This window comes from Uloborus diversus, chromosome 3 (assembly GCF_026930045.1).
Source record: "Uloborus diversus isolate 005 chromosome 3, Udiv.v.3.1, whole genome shotgun sequence".
In the NCBI taxonomy this organism is placed as follows: domain Eukaryota; kingdom Metazoa; phylum Arthropoda; class Arachnida; order Araneae; family Uloboridae; genus Uloborus; species Uloborus diversus.
In genome coordinates this window covers 197,639,318-197,658,612 of record NC_072733.1, presented here as the reverse complement: position 1 = coordinate 197,658,612, position 19,295 = coordinate 197,639,318, and the positions used below count along the sequence as shown (strand labels likewise).

The window sequence follows — 19,295 nt, the reverse complement described above, 5'->3', positions numbered from 1 at the left end:
AACTGTTTATTAATTTCTTGATGACGAAATTGTACTTTAAAAAATCGAAAATTTCCAAAAATTTCATTTTTTCCTCTGTTTCAGATGTTTTTTTGAAGATGAGGGAAAGCTCTAAATTTACTCATTTTTTTTTACGTAACATATTGAAGTGTCTTTTAGATGCTACTAAATTTTAATCATTGGTATCAGCGTATTTTTGTTACTAGAGTAACTTGAACTAAGCTAAAATTTCATTAGTTACTTCATTTTATTTTGTAAGTTTAGCAAAACTAACCATTTCTTTCGTGTCTCATTTTCTCAAAAGCATGTTTATGAAGTACAGTCTGAAATGTACATTTTTTTAATTGAAATAAATGTTAGCTTTACTTGCTTTTGCATCATTTAGTCGTTTATCTAATTCTTTGAATTCTCGTAATTTCACATAAGGGTCAATCCATACAGGTTCCATACAGTACAAACTACTCATTCTCATGTTCAAATATTTCTAAGTTATCAAATTAAAATAATTATTTTGAAAATTACAGTATGTTTTTTCAGTATAATGTATTACATAGGGCACAATATACGTAATTTAAGAAGGTGCCATGACGTTTTCAGTTTTTATTTCTGTTTTAGTGTGTGAATTGACTAGCAAAATTGCTTAATTTTAAAGACCTGTATCTTTTTTACAAACCAAATACAAAAAACAATATGTATAAAATGTATAGTACTTGAACGGAATATTCAATTGGAAAGGAAATTTTATTTTTAATTCTATCCCCTTTTGGTTTATAGGGGTCTAAAAATGTCATTTTCGTCATTTTTCCGATTTTTGAGGGGCTCTAATCTATAAAGGGTGAACAAACACACAGCAACAGTTACATATTCTTTCTAGCATGGTTCCAGCGATTAGTTTTTGTTGTATTTCATTTTGTGTTTCCGTCCTCTACGTGAGTTATCCCCCTTTGAAATGAGTAAAATTTTTACATTTGGTCTTGAACTTTAACCTGTTGCCATTATTTTAATTATTAACTTACAGCTAAGTAACTCAGCATATAAGACTATCAACTTATGCACTTTAACATCAAAGTGTTAAATTAACTGTCATAAATGTAATTCAAATAGATTTCTGCCAAAATGCAAAGGTCCCATTTTTGACTATGAAAACCACTTTTGATGACCTCTAAAAAATCAAAGGTCCAGTTGAGAGAAAAAATAAAAGTGGTTTTAAACATCTTTCATATGCAGCTTTTAGGAATATGAATTTAAAAAAAATAAAATAAAAATGGTCGAGCACACCTACCCGTCGAAACTGTATGGATTGACCAAAAAAAAAAAAAAAGCTTTCTTTCTGAATTTTATTTTACGTTTGGAAATCAAAAACCAATTTCGAGTTTCTTCAAGCAAATAGTAGAAACACAGCTCTATATTCTTGTAAAATTTTAAAGTTGTCTGAATTTTCCCTCATTTGAATTTTTGTGTGTATGTGAAGGGGAAAATCATCATTATACAAAAAGTCACAAAGTTTAAAATTGATTATGAAGACAAAGGAGTTAAAATACAACTTCAAAAGTAAGGTATTTCTTTTATGATACTTAGCACATTATTGGGTATTAATTTCATCAAAGCTAATGCATTTCTTAAAGATTGAGATTAAAAAATAAAATGCTTAATTATGAGAAAATTGAAATATTTTTAGTTTTTGAAACTCGGTTAAAAGTTAACTATAATAACTTTGAAAATTTTACTGATATCAGATTAATTACCCTACTCCATAGATTGCAACATATAACTTTTATGTTTTCATTAAATAGTTAATAAGATACAAGCCTTCAAAAGTGCAACATTTAGCATTTATGAGAATGGTGTTCAATTTGACAAATTTTCAATCGCATGTAACTATTAAAATAAAAAATTTTAAGCAAAAGTATTTTAGATATTTTTATATAGGCATAAAAGGAACCTGTATACCAAATTTCATAAAAATCTGTTACCATGCGGCCACCACGTTTTTGCGAATTTTGCTCATTTCGTATGGAATGACCCACTTGCAAAATTGGAGCACTAAAAAATATGCTATAAAAATGGTACTTCCACCAAAATGAAAATTATTAATAAAACGGAATGTTAAACTGAAAGATAAACATTGTATGTATACGACATATTGCGTTTTAGTCCTAGCTAATTTTACTGCTAGTGATTATGTAGCTATCTTTTAGCATCTGTTTCTGGTTAGTTGACTTTTTCATTATTTCTTCAGTAGTATGCCGTACAAAACCTTCTGAGCTGAAATAAAAGGGTACTTTTTTATTCTCCTGCCCCCCCCCCCAAAAAAACGAGTTTGAAATGGAAACATACAGTTTTGTTTAAAATTTGTCAGTTTCATGTTCTACTTAAATATTAATTCATTCCTTTTTCCTGAGCATTTGTTTCGTCTTTAAATATGATTTGTATAAGATTAAAAAAAAAAACCTTATAACACATGCTTTAGACATAATTGTGCTTTTGCAACCAAAATGAACGTGGACTTTTTTTCTCCCCCCCCCTTCTAATTCTAAATATTAACTTTAAAAGAATCACAAAAATAAAATGCTGATATTTAATTTTCATAAAAATTGCCAGTAAGATAAAAATATTGGATTAGTTCTTTTCACAAGAAAAACTTGCCTCTTTGAATACAGCTGCTTATTGCACTGCGTTTAGCAGTGCATAACATTTGCAAACACATTTGTGGCGTGAATTGAACAAGTCCAAAACTAGGAATAGAATTCAAATGAAGTCTTTTTTTGTTTTGCACCTTGTTACGACTACATTTTTAAAGCACTAAAACAAATTTTAATGAAAATTTGGCACAATTTTATCTATGAAATCAATAAATTGTTATGCATTCTCAGATATCTAAATTTTAATTAAATGTTGTTATTAATTTTAGTTATCTGCTCTGCTTAGTTAAAAAATTATAATGACTGCCTTAAGTTATACTAGCTAACATTGCAGGGGAATGTGGGGCAAAGTGAAATGGTTAAGATCACTCACTTTTTTCAAAATGAACAAATTGGAAATTTGTTTTGAAAATTACGGTACATAAAGAAAGAACACTATATTTTATAATAAAACTTGCACTGAAACATTTTAAATTTTTGACAGTAAATTTGTGCCTTTAAAAAAAGGTGGAAAATGTCAACCCCCTTTTTTTTCGTGGGGCAAAGTGAAAAATAAAATATTTTTCTAACAAAATATAAACAAAATATTTTCTATTCAATTGTTAAAGATATTTGATAGAATAAATGAGTAAATAAAAGAATGAATGAAGAAATGAAAATAAAATGAAACAATAAATGAATAAATAAATATATAAATAAGTTAATACATGAGAAAAGTTAAATGAATGAATAAAATATCGAATGAAGAAGAAAATAAGTGAATGAATGAAAAAATATATAAGGGATTTTTTAAGTGAAAGAATATGAATGGAACAACTAATTAACTGAAATGTAAATGATTTTCATAAACGATTGAATAAGTAAATGAAATGGACTACATTTCACTTTGCCCCATCCATTTTGCCCCGCATGCACTTGACTAACTGTACAAAGCACTTGAAATACAAATAAGCTTAAAATTAAGTAAATAAATACTGCACCGTATATTAGTAGGTCTCAGTAATATATTTAAAGCATTATAATAACAATAACTTTATCATTTAATAATAACAAAAATAATTTGACTTACAACAAAATATTACAATATGAGTATCAATTTTTGAAAATTACTTGTACTATCATATTCTCTGACTTTCAGTGGTAATATTTCTTGACTGGAATAGACTACATGTGCTACTACATAGTTAAAATATTACTAGGCAGGTGGCGCTAAAAGCAAAGTAAATATTTGAACATTTTACTTTGCCCCGCTATTTCGTTTTGTCCCATATTCCCCCACTTGTTATTTTTATGTGAAAATTTTCATTTATTGATTTTTAGTCATTACCTCTACATGGGTACAGAAATCAGTTATGTATTGAAAAAAACATAATCTCCAAATGCAGTGCTAAATACATTGTGTATGAATTTTTATGATTTTGACCCACCTTCCCTTCACCCCATACTTTTAAAGTGGCTTTCAACATAATCAATTCCAATCTTTGTGGCCTGTTGTTTTAAAAAGATTGTGCATCCCTGAACATAGCATGATATTAAATGTACAAAAAAAGAGGCAGACACCAAAATCAGAAAATGAATACAAAGCGCAATTGCACTACTTTCCAGTAAGAAAATTTGCAACCATAAACAATTAACTTGAACCTACTTCTTCTTTTAGTCTCCGCTTCTCTTGTTTTTCATCTTCTCGATTCTTTTTACGTTCTTCTTTCTTTTTTGCTGTTTTATCATTCTCTGTTTTTCCCTGTTAAAAAAGACATTTTTAGCACAATAACTGATATGCAAGACTCTAAAATCAGGTTTATACACAAAAACCTACAACTCTTTTGATTTAGAGAAGGCAAATTTATACAAAAGACAAAATTTATTACCCTAGAAGTAGTAGTATTATCTCTAGGTGAAGCTACTTCATAACTTGAATCATCTTCATGAGGAGGAACAGAAGTTAGAGATTGTTCTAACTTTAACTTTGCTGTTGAAAATAGTAAAGAACACAAAATGAATATTAATCATTCATTATTCCTTATTTCACCAACAAATTCCTACAAAAAAGAGGGGGGGGGGGAGGCTCCCATAACATTTTATGAAATTTAAATAAAAATGCACATTTGGACACATCAAGACGCAGATTCTTATCCTTTTTATTTCATATTTTCTTTCGTTAAAACTTGGGAGAACAAAAACAGTGCACATATGAGGCAGTAAAAAGCAAAGGGATGTAAGTTTTTTTATAAAACGCATTTTAAGTTCAACTAAGATACTATGTTGCCTTTCATTGAATTCTTTTTTTTCCCCTAAATCAAGCTGTACAGCAGCAACTACTAGAGCTACTAGTACCATCTCTTGCCAAAAAGCAGATGAGAGGTTCTCCTATTATTTGTACTGGTTATTTCCAAATTTTTAATTTTGGCACTTACAACCCTTTGCTTCTCATTGCCTCATATGTGGTATGTTACACCCTAACTTGTTTATATTTACCCAAATCATTCAGAATCAAACTCGCTCTTAGTTTGCTTTAACTTGATTTTGTAAAAAATAATACTACTGGTGCAGTATGACCAAGTGCAAACTTCAATGAAATATGTAACTAGCATAACTATGTATGTTGCAAAAATAACATGTTTCATAAAACTACTGAAAGATTTAGAACTCATGAACTTCATCTATTAATATTCTGACCATTTTGTATTTAATGATACAGCTCTTAGATTTGTAAACAATTACTAATCATAGATGACCAAAAAACGTGCATCAGAGAATGCACATTTTTAAATATAACAATAATTACGATTGATATGCAAAACCTTAGGGATTCCTTTACTTTTGACAAAAGAAGGGATCGATTTTTACAGCTACATAATTAGAAAGTACTTTTTCCCTTTGAATAACTCTTTCTCCATCAATAGATGTTTTTTTTTCTTTTAGCCCCCATCTCATTTTATTGTTTTAAGCATTTGATTTCTGAAACACAAATTAGCTGAAAGAAGAAAGATTAAAAAATGAGAGGTGATAAGAAACATACAAATGAAGAAATGCTAGCAAGAAACTCAAAGCATTAAATATACATCAGTGCTGAATGAAAATATAATCAACTAAGTTGCAATTGTGGGCACATGAGGACTACAAAAGCACTTTGACAGCTACCGAAAAGAGCTAAGACTTTTTTGTGAATGAAATATTAGAGGAAAAAATTAAAAAGTTCAAAAGATTTACATGGTTTCATGCATTTTCCCCTCTGCCAAATTGATCACTCACACTGATGTAACCAAATGAAAAAACTTCCATTACTAATTTAAAACATGTCTTGTGGTGAACATACTAGTAATGGCATTTCATACTTCAGACATTCTAAAAAGATCAATTATATCATATCTTTTTATTAGCTGTTTTGTTACTACTGTTTTGAAATTAGTTACCTTAGCATACATAACAGATAAAGTAACTTAGCACACATTAAGCAATCATACATAAATATTTCCTACTAAAGAAATATAAATCGTGCAAATCTTAATACAGAAATTTACACATGAATTTTAAATAAATAATAAGAAGAATAGAAATCATAGCTAATTTGGAATATAAAACTTAATGAACATTGATTAAAAATCTCCATGCAAGAGTTGAAATGAGGGAAAAGTAAAAGCTTTATTTCTCCTCAATATATATGCAATTCTATTCCTAAAAGAATTTTAAATACATTACTAAAAATTACATTAAGCATGGGACAAAATATTATTGGTACTACACAAAACCCTCAAAATACCTTACTTTTGACAGTTTAAGTACTAAGAAATTTTATGTAATCTGGAATTCAGAGTCAATAGAAATTGTAATGGGCATCACACATCAAAAAAATATTCAAGCTTTCATCAAAGTTATTGAATAAAACATTTTAAAAATCCTAATTGATATCCTGATGAGGTAATATAATTAACATGGCATGGGTACATAAAGCATTAAAATAAAATAGTTTTAACATTTGTGACCCTTTATTTTTTTTTCTCAAACTTCTGAAAATAAATTACAGAATAAATATATAGGTTGCTCATAAAATAAATACCCATTTTACCAAATAACTTTCTATTGCAATGCGTAAGAATGCATCCTCAAAGGACAAATTTTGATTGTACATTCAGATTAAGTCAACAATTCAAAAGGACTTTTCTCTATCACTTTCAACCACATTTCAGTAATACTGCCAAGTTGGGCGTTGGCGGGATCGAAAACAGAGAGAAATTCAAATCTGCATACGTCAGGGCACTATTTTTCAATCAAAAAGTTATCAATGCAAGGCAATTGAGACCACATTGTTTTCAAAAACTCTCATCCAACGCTAAAAATTACATTTAAATTTGAAAAAATATTAAACACAAATACACATATATAAGAATCTGACACAGAAGCTGAAAAAAGTCAAGAATCATTTGAAATTATTAGGAGGCCTCATAAGTGTAACAAACTTGATCAACAGGACCAAAACCATTTCCTTTCCCATAAAATTTTGTCATAATAAGTTATGCCTTTCTTATATTTTCCTTGGTGGTTACAACATCATCTTTATCAGGATCAGCAGTTTTCAAAACTTAAGTCCATTTCTTTGGTGGAATATCCTTTGTGACTTCCAAGCAATATGCTCATACACTTCCATAATTTCTTCTACTGTAAGTTCCTTGTGCAAATCAAAAGTTCATTAACATCAATATCTGCTGCCTCTTCTCTTAATTGACAATTTAATGGGAAAAAATTGATAAAATGTAGAAAAATAGAGAGTCCAATTGAGAAATCTGATAGTTCTGCACATTGAAAGTTTAAAAAAAAATAGTAGTGATTCTGTATTAAAGCAAAGTAAATCTACTAAATATTGCCAGAATGAATTCTGCATTGGCCTCAGGATGAAAATTAAGGGACCACATAATTACGAGTTTGTGCACTTCTGGGTAGCGAAAGTCAGGGAATTACTGTATTTAACTCAGTCTTAAGATGATTCAAGAAACTTTAATCTAATGCTGATAGTCAATAAATTGAACATTTAACCATATGAAGGGAAACCACAGTAATGAATCAAGACAGATAAAACACTAAAGTTAAATAGCTTTTAACTTTAGTGTTTTATCTGTTTTATCTTTAGTGTTAACAAACAAACAACTTGGCACAGAATGAAGTAAAGCACATTTAAGAGCATGGGAAACCTTTTGTCCAATCATGGGGACAAACCCAATTCATGGACAGCTTAACAGTAATTAAGAGATGTGTTTTCATTCAGTTCAAACAACTTGATTACTTTTTTTTATTGATGGATTCCTGAAGACCAAAAACATGCAAGGTCGAAACAACTTTAAAATAATCCAATGCAGTCTATAGAAAACTCTAAAAATTATTTGGAAGAGTATTATCCTATGGCAAATTGTACCCCAATGTGTGTAGATATCTTTTAAAAATGCAATGCCATGCTTTCTCATTTAAGAATACTTGAGTATATGAGCAAAATCTCAGTCACATTAAACAATGTTTACCTCTAAGCGGGTACTTATTTTATAAACACCCAACATATTTCTTTTCCCCTTTCAAACCTACATTTTTTTTTCGAATAGAACTTAGTAAGAAATTAAAAGATGTTACTTTTATATAACAGAAAAAAAAAAGAAAGAGTAAAGAGAATTCTAAAAATTTTTGAAGATTTAAGCCAAAGAACATAAAGCAAAGTTTCAAAAGAAGAAGATAGGAGAAAAAGAAAACTTACATGAAGGAGAGAAGAGATCATTATCAGAAGTAAGTGCACTAAATTGAAGTGAATCTCCTAAAGGAGGAGGATGAGGTTGTGACTTTTCCGATTGTTGTGGCTGTTGTTGCTGGTGTGGTTGACCTTGCTGTTTTCTACGTCTCAAACGAAAGGAACGCTTGTGTTTGTATTTCAGACGGTGAGAAGTTTTATAACGAGGATCTTCCTCTTCAGATAAATCACTGCCCTCTGAAGAATTGTTTCCACTTCCACGAACTGAAATCATAGTAAATTCTCATCTCTCTGTCATCTACTACTACCTAAGAATACTAGATGACTGGTAAATGGTAGTAAATGGTTCTAAACGAACTACATCCACAGTGCCTTTCTGGATACTCTTACAAGCAGAAATTAAACTTCCCCACTCTGCCGAGAAACATGAGTAGTAACATTCAGTAACGTCCATCCTTCACTCATCAATTTTTCCCAAATAGAATTTATTTTTTTATTTTTAGAACAGGATACTTAATAACATTTTTGATAATGTATAGAGTGAATCTTTTAGAAAAGGAATTGCATGTTTTAAAAAAAATTGGAAAAAAAAAAGAAAAAGAAATCTCACAAAATTAGAAAGAATTTACAACAAAATTGAGAGTTAAGAAAAGTTGTAGTAGAAAATTATGAGTACTCAGACAATAAAGCTAAAAACACTGAACTAGGTAAATAGCAGAACAAAAACTAAGAAAATAGGTAATCACAAATTTCAAACATTTATTCAGAATTAGCTATTGTTGTAAGTCCAAATATTAGTTGAAACAGAAGTGCATTATAGATATGGGGAAAAAAGTACAAGTTTAGACAATGAGTAATTACTGAACAAACAAAATTTTAAAACCATGCACTGGAAGTTAAAACCAAGCAGCTACAAACTATGATAAAAAGGAAACAGCAAGGATTGAAGCCTAAGAAAAAATATGAGCTTATGATGTGTAAACTCAAAAAACAATACATAAAACAGATTAGTAAACTGGCAAAAAAGAAAAAAAAGCAAAGGTTTCCTTTGAGATAAAGTATATAATTAAAAAAAAAAAAGGTGAGACATAACTGGTGCACAATATTGTTATTGGCAGCACTAAAACTGCATGCAGTGTGATGGGTTTCAACATAAACCATGCAGTTATGCAGTGAAAATAGTGCTGGGGGACAATGAAATACCTTTATCAAGTGGATCAAGAGATTGAGCAGTCACAATCCTCTGACCCCCAGGAAATGACGGGACTGGAGGCAGTGGTCCCTCAAATGAAGGGATCCGAGGAGGAGCAACAGGTATGCCACGCTTTTTACGTGTTTTCTTGTGAGGGGTGGGTTTACGATTTGCTTTAGTATAGACCTCTCTTTGTCTACGTTCCAGTGAACTCCACTCACTTTCTGAATCAGAGCCTAACAGTGAGGAATATAATCAAAGTGTTTTAAAAGTTGCATGCATTTAAACAGCAATGCAAAACAGAAAACAGTTTTTATATAGCAGTGAGATATATGATGCCCATTGAGTTTTTCAGGCCTTGGATCACTTAAAGTGTCTTGAAAATAATGAGAAAAGTGCTCATAGCCTTAAAAAAACTGAACAAATGGTGATCATTTCATCATTTCCAATGGTGTATTAATTAAACTGGTTATAACTTGAGATAAATACTTCCAATTTTTAAATGTCAGAAATAGTATTCAATTAGCATCACCTAATCAAAGAATGAAACTTATTAGATTTATAATAACACTTCTACATTCATAATCAATTTTTGGACAACTTCTCTTAAGTATCAGTTCACTAATAAAACATGAGTAGATTAAAACTGCTATAGTAGAAAAGGCTTGAAAAATCATTTATTTATAATAAATCAAGGGTCTTTTAAACAAGTTCTTCTTCAAGACCATTAAAAACATCATTTTTTCTTTTATGCATGCAAGAAAAGTTTTATCAAATTTAAACAGAAGATCATTTTTATTAATTAAATTAAATTTCTTAAATATTCCCTTTAAAATATCTTATGCTCTCTTCAGGGCTAAATTATATTACTATGGCAATAACAATGAAATTTCTGTTAAACTAAATCTAGAATATCTAAACAAAAAGATGTACACTAAAATTACCATAACAGTGCGAAATTTTCAAAAGACATCCAATTCGTGATTTACAGAAAAAAAGATTCCTTTAAACTCTTATTCTAAATACAAATGTTGACCATTTTACAATTGTTTGCGTACAAAAAATCTAGTATCTACAGTTGGGGCAAACCTAACCTGGTCGCATCGTAATGCAGTGATTAGGATCTGCATAGCTTTTAGAATGCTGCCAGGTTAGGTTTGCCCCAACTGTCTTTTTAATAATTTCATCGCAGTTATCTATACTATAGAAATCAGTGTGCATCTGTCTGTCAGTATGAAGCCTCAACTCCTCAACAGCTAATGGGAGTTGAGTCAAATGAGGGACTGAAAACTTGAAATTTTTACAAGGAACTCATTTTGTTCTGTCTTATCTTTACAGCTTTAATTGGTAAAATATTAATAAAAATACCAATTAACACATTCACCATATCATAACCCACCATTGGGTCCTACTGGACTTGCTTAACAGATGTGCATGTCCACTGGTGGATCATCTTCTATGTACGACTACATTAACAGGGCTGCCACTGAGCTATGATGCTAAAAATAGCTGCTAAAAAAGCCTTTTACACGAAAAAGTCTCCAAAATAGTCGCCAGAAGCAGAAAAGTGTTTAAGATAGTCTCCCAAAATGTTTCGGAAATAATATTAGTGTCATAATAATGCAAGGGTACTTTGATAACAAGCCTTTTTAAGTAGCCTTGTAAGTAGGATGCCTCGACAGACTCATATGTCAAAGTCATCATAAGTGGTTTTGCACCAAACTGATTTCAATAATGACGTAAAAGTAATCACGATGAAACAGTGGAAAAAAAAATCTAGTCGTAACTCACTCAAAACAAAGGGGTTTGAGCAAAGAAAATTTTTTTTTATATTAAACTCACTTTTTAAATAAAATAACATATCTTCCCTACTCCAGCTATTCTGAGGTAAAATGTCCACCTATTCAACAAATGGTAAGACTTATCCCTTTCATAACAATATGGAGTTTTAATTAATTTACAAATAAAAAGAAAGAGCACCTGTCTGCATATTGCGTAGGTCTAGATCATTCCAGCAACTTTTAAAAATTCAGCACAGAAATAATTTGAAGGATTAGGGTTTGCACATTGCCGAAGCATCATTTCTAACATTTGATTTTGTGAATTCATCACTTGAGATTTTACATTTTAATGGCTATTTCACAAAAATAGTTGCCGTTTTTTAAAAGGTTGCAACATAGTTGTTTTGCAATTTTCTTCAAATAAAGAAAAGTTCTATTATTTTCTGCTGCAAGAAACCTGTGTGACTATTATGAGTTATACATCAGGTTAAAACCTTGTTTCGTGAACAAGCTATCAATTTTTATCGACCCAGAATATCAATTCATATAACCAATCATAATACTTATCTGATGTTAATGAATTTTACATGTTAATTGTATCAGTGTTATTTTCCCAATATACCTTATATTAAAAACTTAATATTATGTTTAATAATTAAGCAACAATTAGCCAGACTTTTCCAGCAGTTGATATTCACAATTCAACAACTGTACATCAGTTTCAGTTCCAAAACAGATTCCAATTTTTAAATATGAATTTTGTTTCTTAGTTCATTTTTATTAGTTTTTAGAAACTACAGAATAAAGAAATTAAGTACAAATTAAAAAAATAATAATATGGTATTTCCAAAAAAAAGGGGAATTTTTTTATTATTTAGTATGACAAATTCCATACACTTAAAACTAATCATTCAATCATAATAAAAAAGAGCTTTGTCATAAAGTAGGTAAAATAACTTAATAAGTTCAAACTGACACTGCATGAAAATTTTTAATTTTCAAAAGTATCACTTAAGTGTACATTTATTCAAGTCCTTTAATCCTTCATCTTTTTTTTTTTCCAAATAATTACAGTTATGATCGAGCAAAAACTCATTGTGGGGTGAAAAACTTTTGTTGTTTCCTCATTTAAAAATTCACCACATTTTTAACATTTCAGTTCACTTCAGTGTATGTTTTTCTGCTTGATTCCAACTAATACATTATGGATTACAAAACTTTGACACAGAAAGGAAAAAAAACCTGAATTAGATTAATTTTAGAACTTTCTGAATGGCTGTTTTAAGAGTTTTTGTGCTACAAATATTACAAGCGTGAAGTAGTAAAACCAAAAGAAGATCACCACAAACATTATTGAAATTAAAAAAATTAATAAAATCGTTAAAAGTACAATAAAAAAAAGCTAAAAGCACACCAAGCACATTAAAAATTTACAGAAAAATTAACACACAATTATGGTTTAAAGATCAAAAGTTCAAAACTGGTTGAGAAAATATTCCAAAGAGTCCCCCCCCCCTGCCCTTTAATGATAGGATGCCAATATTTCTTAAAAGTAGAAAATATGTTTCAATTTAGCACCTCAAAAGTATCATGGGACCAAAAGAAACAAGGTTTGGATAGCTTCTCGATTGCCCTAAGTGATAGAAAATATTTCCTCATATTGGATTTTTAGGTAACAGTTTGAAGAAAAAATAGATTGTTAATGACACAATAAATTTGCATTGGAATATTTAAAAAACATGATTTTATTTATTGCACGGCAAATGCACACACCAACTGAATTTAAAATCAGTAGAGCTCAGAGACTTATGAGATGACAAAAGTGAATTAAATACCAAAAAGTTAAATCTATGCTTTGCCTTTATGAATAGTTTCGCAATTAAATGAAAAAAAAAAAGCAAAACATAATCTTCATATAAAAATGTAAATGTGTCTTTTTGAATATTGAAATTAAATTGAGTTCAGGGGTCTGGCCAGAGGATATTTGGGTCCGTTAACGGACCCTTCACAAAAATCCGATCAAACAAAACGGACCTTTCACAAAATCCCGATCAAACAAAACGGACCCTTCACAAAATTCTGATAAACAAGATCAGATCTGTCACAAATTGTTTATTGAAAGAGCGAATCTGAAAGCAAAATAATGCATATTTCTGTGTATAAACCGATAATTTTTTAAACCTTTTTTAAAGTCAAATTAGAGGGATCAGCTTATACAAACTCGGCTAATTTTGAAAGGGAAAAAAAAGAAAAAATCGGCACTTTTGCGATGCTCCCGCAAGCGATAAATAATTGCTACTGCCAAATAAATATAATGGTTGTTTGTTCTATCACAGCTAATTAGCAGCGGTGTTGTTGTAAACTTTTCTGAAAAGGCATTGGTAAGCACTTTTCTCCGCTCATGATTTAATAAACAATAATAATATATATCTGCGAAATGAACTTAGAACTGCAAAGGGATAGTAAGGGTGAGGAAAAAATATGATCGCTTCAGATAGGGTTACCAACTTCAAAACTATCACCACTTAGCGTCTGGCGTTGAACCTTTATAATGACTTGATTAGAAAATATTCTCATCATTTTGTCGGCTTGTCAATATTTGCGTTTTTACGGTGCGGTGCGATGTTTAATTGTTATTTTGGGAGAAAATTATATGGGTTTTGATTTTTCGATGCTAACAAGGATGATTAACTTTAAATAAACTCTTTTAATTACCGTTTTTTTTTCTTTAGATGTCTACATTTTGAAAAATGCAATCTTTTAACATCCGATATGAGAATCATATTTTGTTCTTTTTACAAGCTAACTTCGCTTTAATAGGATTCAAATAAATGAAAAGTCTCTTTATTTCTGTTAGAACTCTCATTTCAAGTTTTTGAAGCAAAATTCCATTTTCTGTTATGAGTCAAAAATTAAAATGCTGAATAGATGGTTTATTTTATTTTTTCATTATTATTATATATATATTTTTTTTTTTTTTGGGGGGGGGGTCAACTGTGTCCACAGATATTAATGATATGTTATCATTGGACTCTAAAATGCAATTTTAAAATAATTTTATCAAAAATATTTCTCTTACAAGCCGTTTTTATACTTTTGATGCCTTCACTTTGAGAATTGCGATCTCTTTGCATCCGCTATGGGAATCCGATTTTTCTAATTTTTGATGATTATTACACTTTGTTAAGAGGTAAACAATTGAAATATCTTTTTATTTTTGTTAAAATCACAGAATTTATAAGTTTTAAACGAAATTCTGTGCTTTTTAAGAGTGTCTTGGGTCAAAAAGTTGAATACTGAACCCTATTCTGAATTTTGTTTTATTTATTTATATTTTTGTTACAATTATTTTAAATACTGTACAGAAATATATCTAGTATAATTTAACTTAATGCAGAATGGTAGATAAATATTGATACTTGAAAGAGCGATGCCCCCCCCCCCCGCCAAATATCAGAAAAAAAAAATCCAGAATGATTTTCCCGTCATAGAAGAGTAAAAAACACTCAACTTTAAGTTTAATTGATGCAGTTTGTGCCATCTCTAAATTCTAAAATTTCGTTTTAAGAATTTTTTTTTTTTGCGAAATTTTTTTATTTTTCACAAAATTATTTGATTTTTCACAAAAAACGGACCCTGAGAAAAATCCTGGACAGACCCCTGGAGTTACTTTGTACCTCATTTATATTTCAATATTAAATAGGGTTAAGAATTTGTTCAATTTTTTATAAACCAGAGACAGGGTTACAACAACAGCAAAAAAAAAAAAAAAAAGTTAAAATTTCTTTAATGAGAACAAAGGTATAAAAACAGCAAATAAAATTAACAGCTTTTCCACTTGAACAGTATATTATATTATACAACACATGTAATATCAAAGTTTATAAGTAGTTCTGTTAAAAACAAAGTTTTAGAAGGGTGTAACAAAAGTATAATTAATATCATAAAATCCAAGTTTTCTCACCACGATCAAAAGTTTCTCGATTGCCATGTTTTCGAGTTAATGATCTTATTCGGTGAGGCTTGCTGTCAGGTAAAGCATTATGAACAACAGCATACTCATAATCATTTCTATCTGCTGAGAAAAGGTGAACTGCATCCTAAAAGTAATAAATTCATATTAAAAGTGTATCCATGTACATAAATAAACACATACAATTTTGAAAAGATGTATCAACCCTTTATTTTTAATCAATTTTATCAACTTTTTCTTAAATGAAAGAATATTTCAAGACTTATTCTAGTAAGTTAAATTCTAAATAGGAAAGGATTTCCGTACTAAACAAACATTTGCGTTAAAACATTTTTTTTTTCTTCTCATATTGAAAGTCCTTTATTTTCTTCTTCTAGTTTTAACTCAAATTTTATCATGCTTAAAGAACGAAACTTTTCCCCAATAACAAAATCTTGCAGATGAGGTAGATTATGGTTTTCTTTTAAATTTCCAAACACTGATTGATGATATTTCCATTTTCTTCTTTTATGATGTTAAAACAAAAATGCCGTCACATGAATGGTCAAACATATTGAAACAATTTGATGTGGATTAGTTTACATAGAAACCATGGCTGAGGGTGCTTTTAAGCATGACAAAATTTACAAAGATGATAACTATGGTGGAAAATAACAAAGGAATGAGATGAAATAAACATAACTTTCAGTAACTAAAATGAAGGCCATTTGGAACATATTTCTTATGTATTCTTTTGGTACATTTTCTCTTCTTAAGTAAGGCAAGATCATAATGTTGTATTTAAACATACAAAAATAATTACATATGAGGCAGAGAGAAACCAATGGGGTGTAGGTGGCAAAATTAAAAATTTGGGGAAAACCAGTACAAATGGTAGGTAAACCTCTTCTATGTCTTGGGAAAGAGTACTAGTAGCCCTGGTAGATGTTGCTGTACAGCATGATTTAGAAAAAAACTTCATAGGAAGGCTTTTCATTGAATTTATCTTTATATCCGTTTTACTCAAAACTTGAAAATGACCACTAACATCCCTTTGCTTCTCGCTGCCTCATATGAACTATATATACAAATAAAATTTTTGCTTGTGAAACACATACAGAAAAATGGAAAGATCTAGAAGCATGAAATTTGGCATACAAATGTAGGGGAATCCTGTGTACCTAGAGTCACACCACTTTATTTGTATTGTATCAAGTTCAAAATTTTCTTGTTCAGTTGAGAGTTTAAACGTTAATTGATATTTTTTGTCCCCCTTTTTGAATCTTGGGAGAGGAAGTTATGGCAAGCTACAAAAGTCAACTTTTAAGACATTTTGACACAAAAATAAAAGAGATCAGTTCTGGAGTAAGTCTTGTGTTTGATACTTTTTTTTCAACCAGTTGATAACAGAATATTAGTTAAACTCAAGTAAAATGTTTAAAAAAAGTGTTAGGTATTGAATCTCAATTTTCAGATGTTTTTCCTGGGCAAATGTGAGGGGTGAATCAGCAATGACCTTTACTTGCCGATTTGTCAGCGGGATATCAAGCATTGCAGCAGCAGTATTCATTCTTTTATCATAAAAGCTTGTGTTTTGTTTAAGTTAAATGAAACGATGAGCATTTGCAACTTGTTGTAAGAAAATATTGATGTTTTCATACTTATTTGATTTTAATCTTTTCAAATTGGAATTAAAACAAGTGCTTTTATCTTACTCTCATGCTTTTAATTTCCACTGCATAAAAAACTCAACATAATGAACTTTTACATCACTGTCTGAAAAAAAAAAGCATACGAATGAGTTTTTTTTAACTTATTGTGGCAAAATTCACTATTAGAAATGTTTTTTAATCCGGGTAATTCCTCAATTCTTTTCGGTTTTCAAAATTTGACTGTTATGCACTATATTATAAACCTAGTAATTTTAAGGAAATGGTGTCAATCCATAGCTTTCTACCAATAGATGAACTGCAGATCACTGCAGTTAGAAAAAATAATAACAAAAATAGAAAATTTACAAACATTAAAGTGCCAGTTAAAAAGAAAAAGCTGAGCTCGCTGTGCAAGAAAAAAATTGCAATAAGAATGAGTGCAGTTAGATACATAAGTTAGAACATTATTAAATGATTCAAATACTTTAAAATTCATGACAAAATGAATTAATAGGACAACTAAATCAAAAACTAACAATGATTTAATAAAAAACAAAAGGAATAAAAATGAACTATTAAAATAGCAAATGAACACATGATTGTAGCAACATTGAAGCAGCTTACAATTTACAAAATAATTGAAATATTTGAAGGATGCAAAAGGATTGAAATCTCAAACACAACATGCAATTTTCGGCAATGCATTTTGGGTTGCTATATTTAAAACAAATTTGCTTTCTACTTATATGTGTAAAACTTATGAAAATTTAAATACAAGAAATCTATTTAAGGAGCAACAAACAAGGTCAAAATAAGTAATCCAAATACAGATTAATGTCAGCAAAACAACGTCATGTAAGATTGAATCATTATTATTATCAAGTATATGGTCTAAGTAGACAAAGTTGATACTCTGTTATGCTGCAGAAAAGAAGAAATTCATTGGCTGATGCAACACTGTTGAAAACACAAGGAAAGGTTTGATTAGTGCAGAGCTCTCTACGTCTCCCACCCTGAGGTCATTGATTCAGAATAGAAGCAAGTCGTCGTGACTTTTGAACCCCCTTAATTTATGTAATTCATTGTAAAGCAAGAGGAGGAAATATGGAAGGATTTTTCTTCTGTGCGAAAGACAAGGTTAAAAATGTGGAAATCCTCTGAAAAATGTGAAAGGATGTGCAGTTCTGACGGTTTGTATTTCGTAGTGCTAAAATGTCAAAGCGAAAATGTTTGATTGCTGAAGATGAAGATTCATGTTGAAATCAACAAGCCTTATGCAACATCCCAAAATAGAAAATGTGGCAACAGATGTTTTAAAGCATTGTAAAGATAACATACCTGAAAGAAACTTTTTCCTAAACAATCAAAATATTTTCAGTAATAAAATGAAGAATACTTAAAAAATGTACTTTTCAAATTACACTGCTTATAGCAATAAAAATTACGTTCTGATTGAAACTAGGAAAATCTTACATGAGTTAAATGTTAAAATACAAGATAGTTTCCAAATAACATTCAGTCCTAATTTTTGAGCTGAAATATTTTTTGACAAATTTTTAATGCAGAAAAAACTATTTCACTATTTTATTTATTATATTATTATTATTTATTTATTATATTTATATTTTTGTATGTTTGGTGTATACAACTACCTTTATATTGCCCAAAATATTATAAAAAAGTGAATCTATGGAAAAAGAATGTCCTTTTAAACTTTTTCCTTGAATTTTGTGTCTTGGTTGAAAAGAGGCCTCCCTGTATAATGTATATCTAGTTATATACAATGCATTGACATTACGTTTAATATTGAACAGTAATGATAAATTATTTTTAACCTTAACTTGAGCATATTCATTGCCAAGATCCATGCTTTCAGGAGTAGCCAAAGGAGCATGAACTAAACCAACCTTAGGAAGAGTAGCTCCAGATTTATGAGATGTTAAATTTATTCTTCCAATTGCATCAGTTAAGTGACCATATTGCTTCAGATCTATCTTTTTTGGCTAAAAAAAATTTAACAAGTTTTAAAAGCACATCTAAAATTTTATTCACAAAACAATTATTATAGCAAAACATATACAAAACCACAGATACAATGTATTGCAACATTTATGTTTATTAATTAAAATAATATGATGTCTAAAAATAAAAAAAAATTACAAGTTTTAAATAAGTTGATTTAAAAGGGTGTATTTAGAAATAAGTCCCTAACAGAAAACACAAAACTGACTATCATAAAACATGTTTAATAATTCTGTTTAAATAGAAAAATATAAAATGGAATTTTTGTGCTAACAGAAAAGGAGAAAAAAAAAAAAAGATACCTTAGAAAACAAATATCATGAGTA

General features: G+C 29.5%; 1 protein-coding gene across 1 annotated transcript in view; it reads right to left on the bottom strand.

Moving 5' to 3' along the window:
* LOC129219118 (GTPase-activating protein pac-1-like) overlaps positions 1–19,295 on the bottom strand; it is a 49,152-nt gene that overhangs the window by 22,666 nt on the left and 7,191 nt on the right. Inside the window, exons 2-7 of the mRNA XM_054853438.1 lie at positions 18,783–18,950; positions 15,308–15,443; positions 9,574–9,798; positions 8,380–8,634; positions 4,511–4,611; positions 4,288–4,383 (exon numbers count right to left, since the gene is read on the bottom strand). Coding sequence (XP_054709413.1) covers positions 4,288–4,383; positions 4,511–4,611; positions 8,380–8,634; positions 9,574–9,798; positions 15,308–15,443; positions 18,783–18,950 — 981 coding nt within the window. The remainder of the gene's footprint in view (positions 1–4,287; positions 4,384–4,510; positions 4,612–8,379; positions 8,635–9,573; positions 9,799–15,307; positions 15,444–18,782; positions 18,951–19,295) is intronic.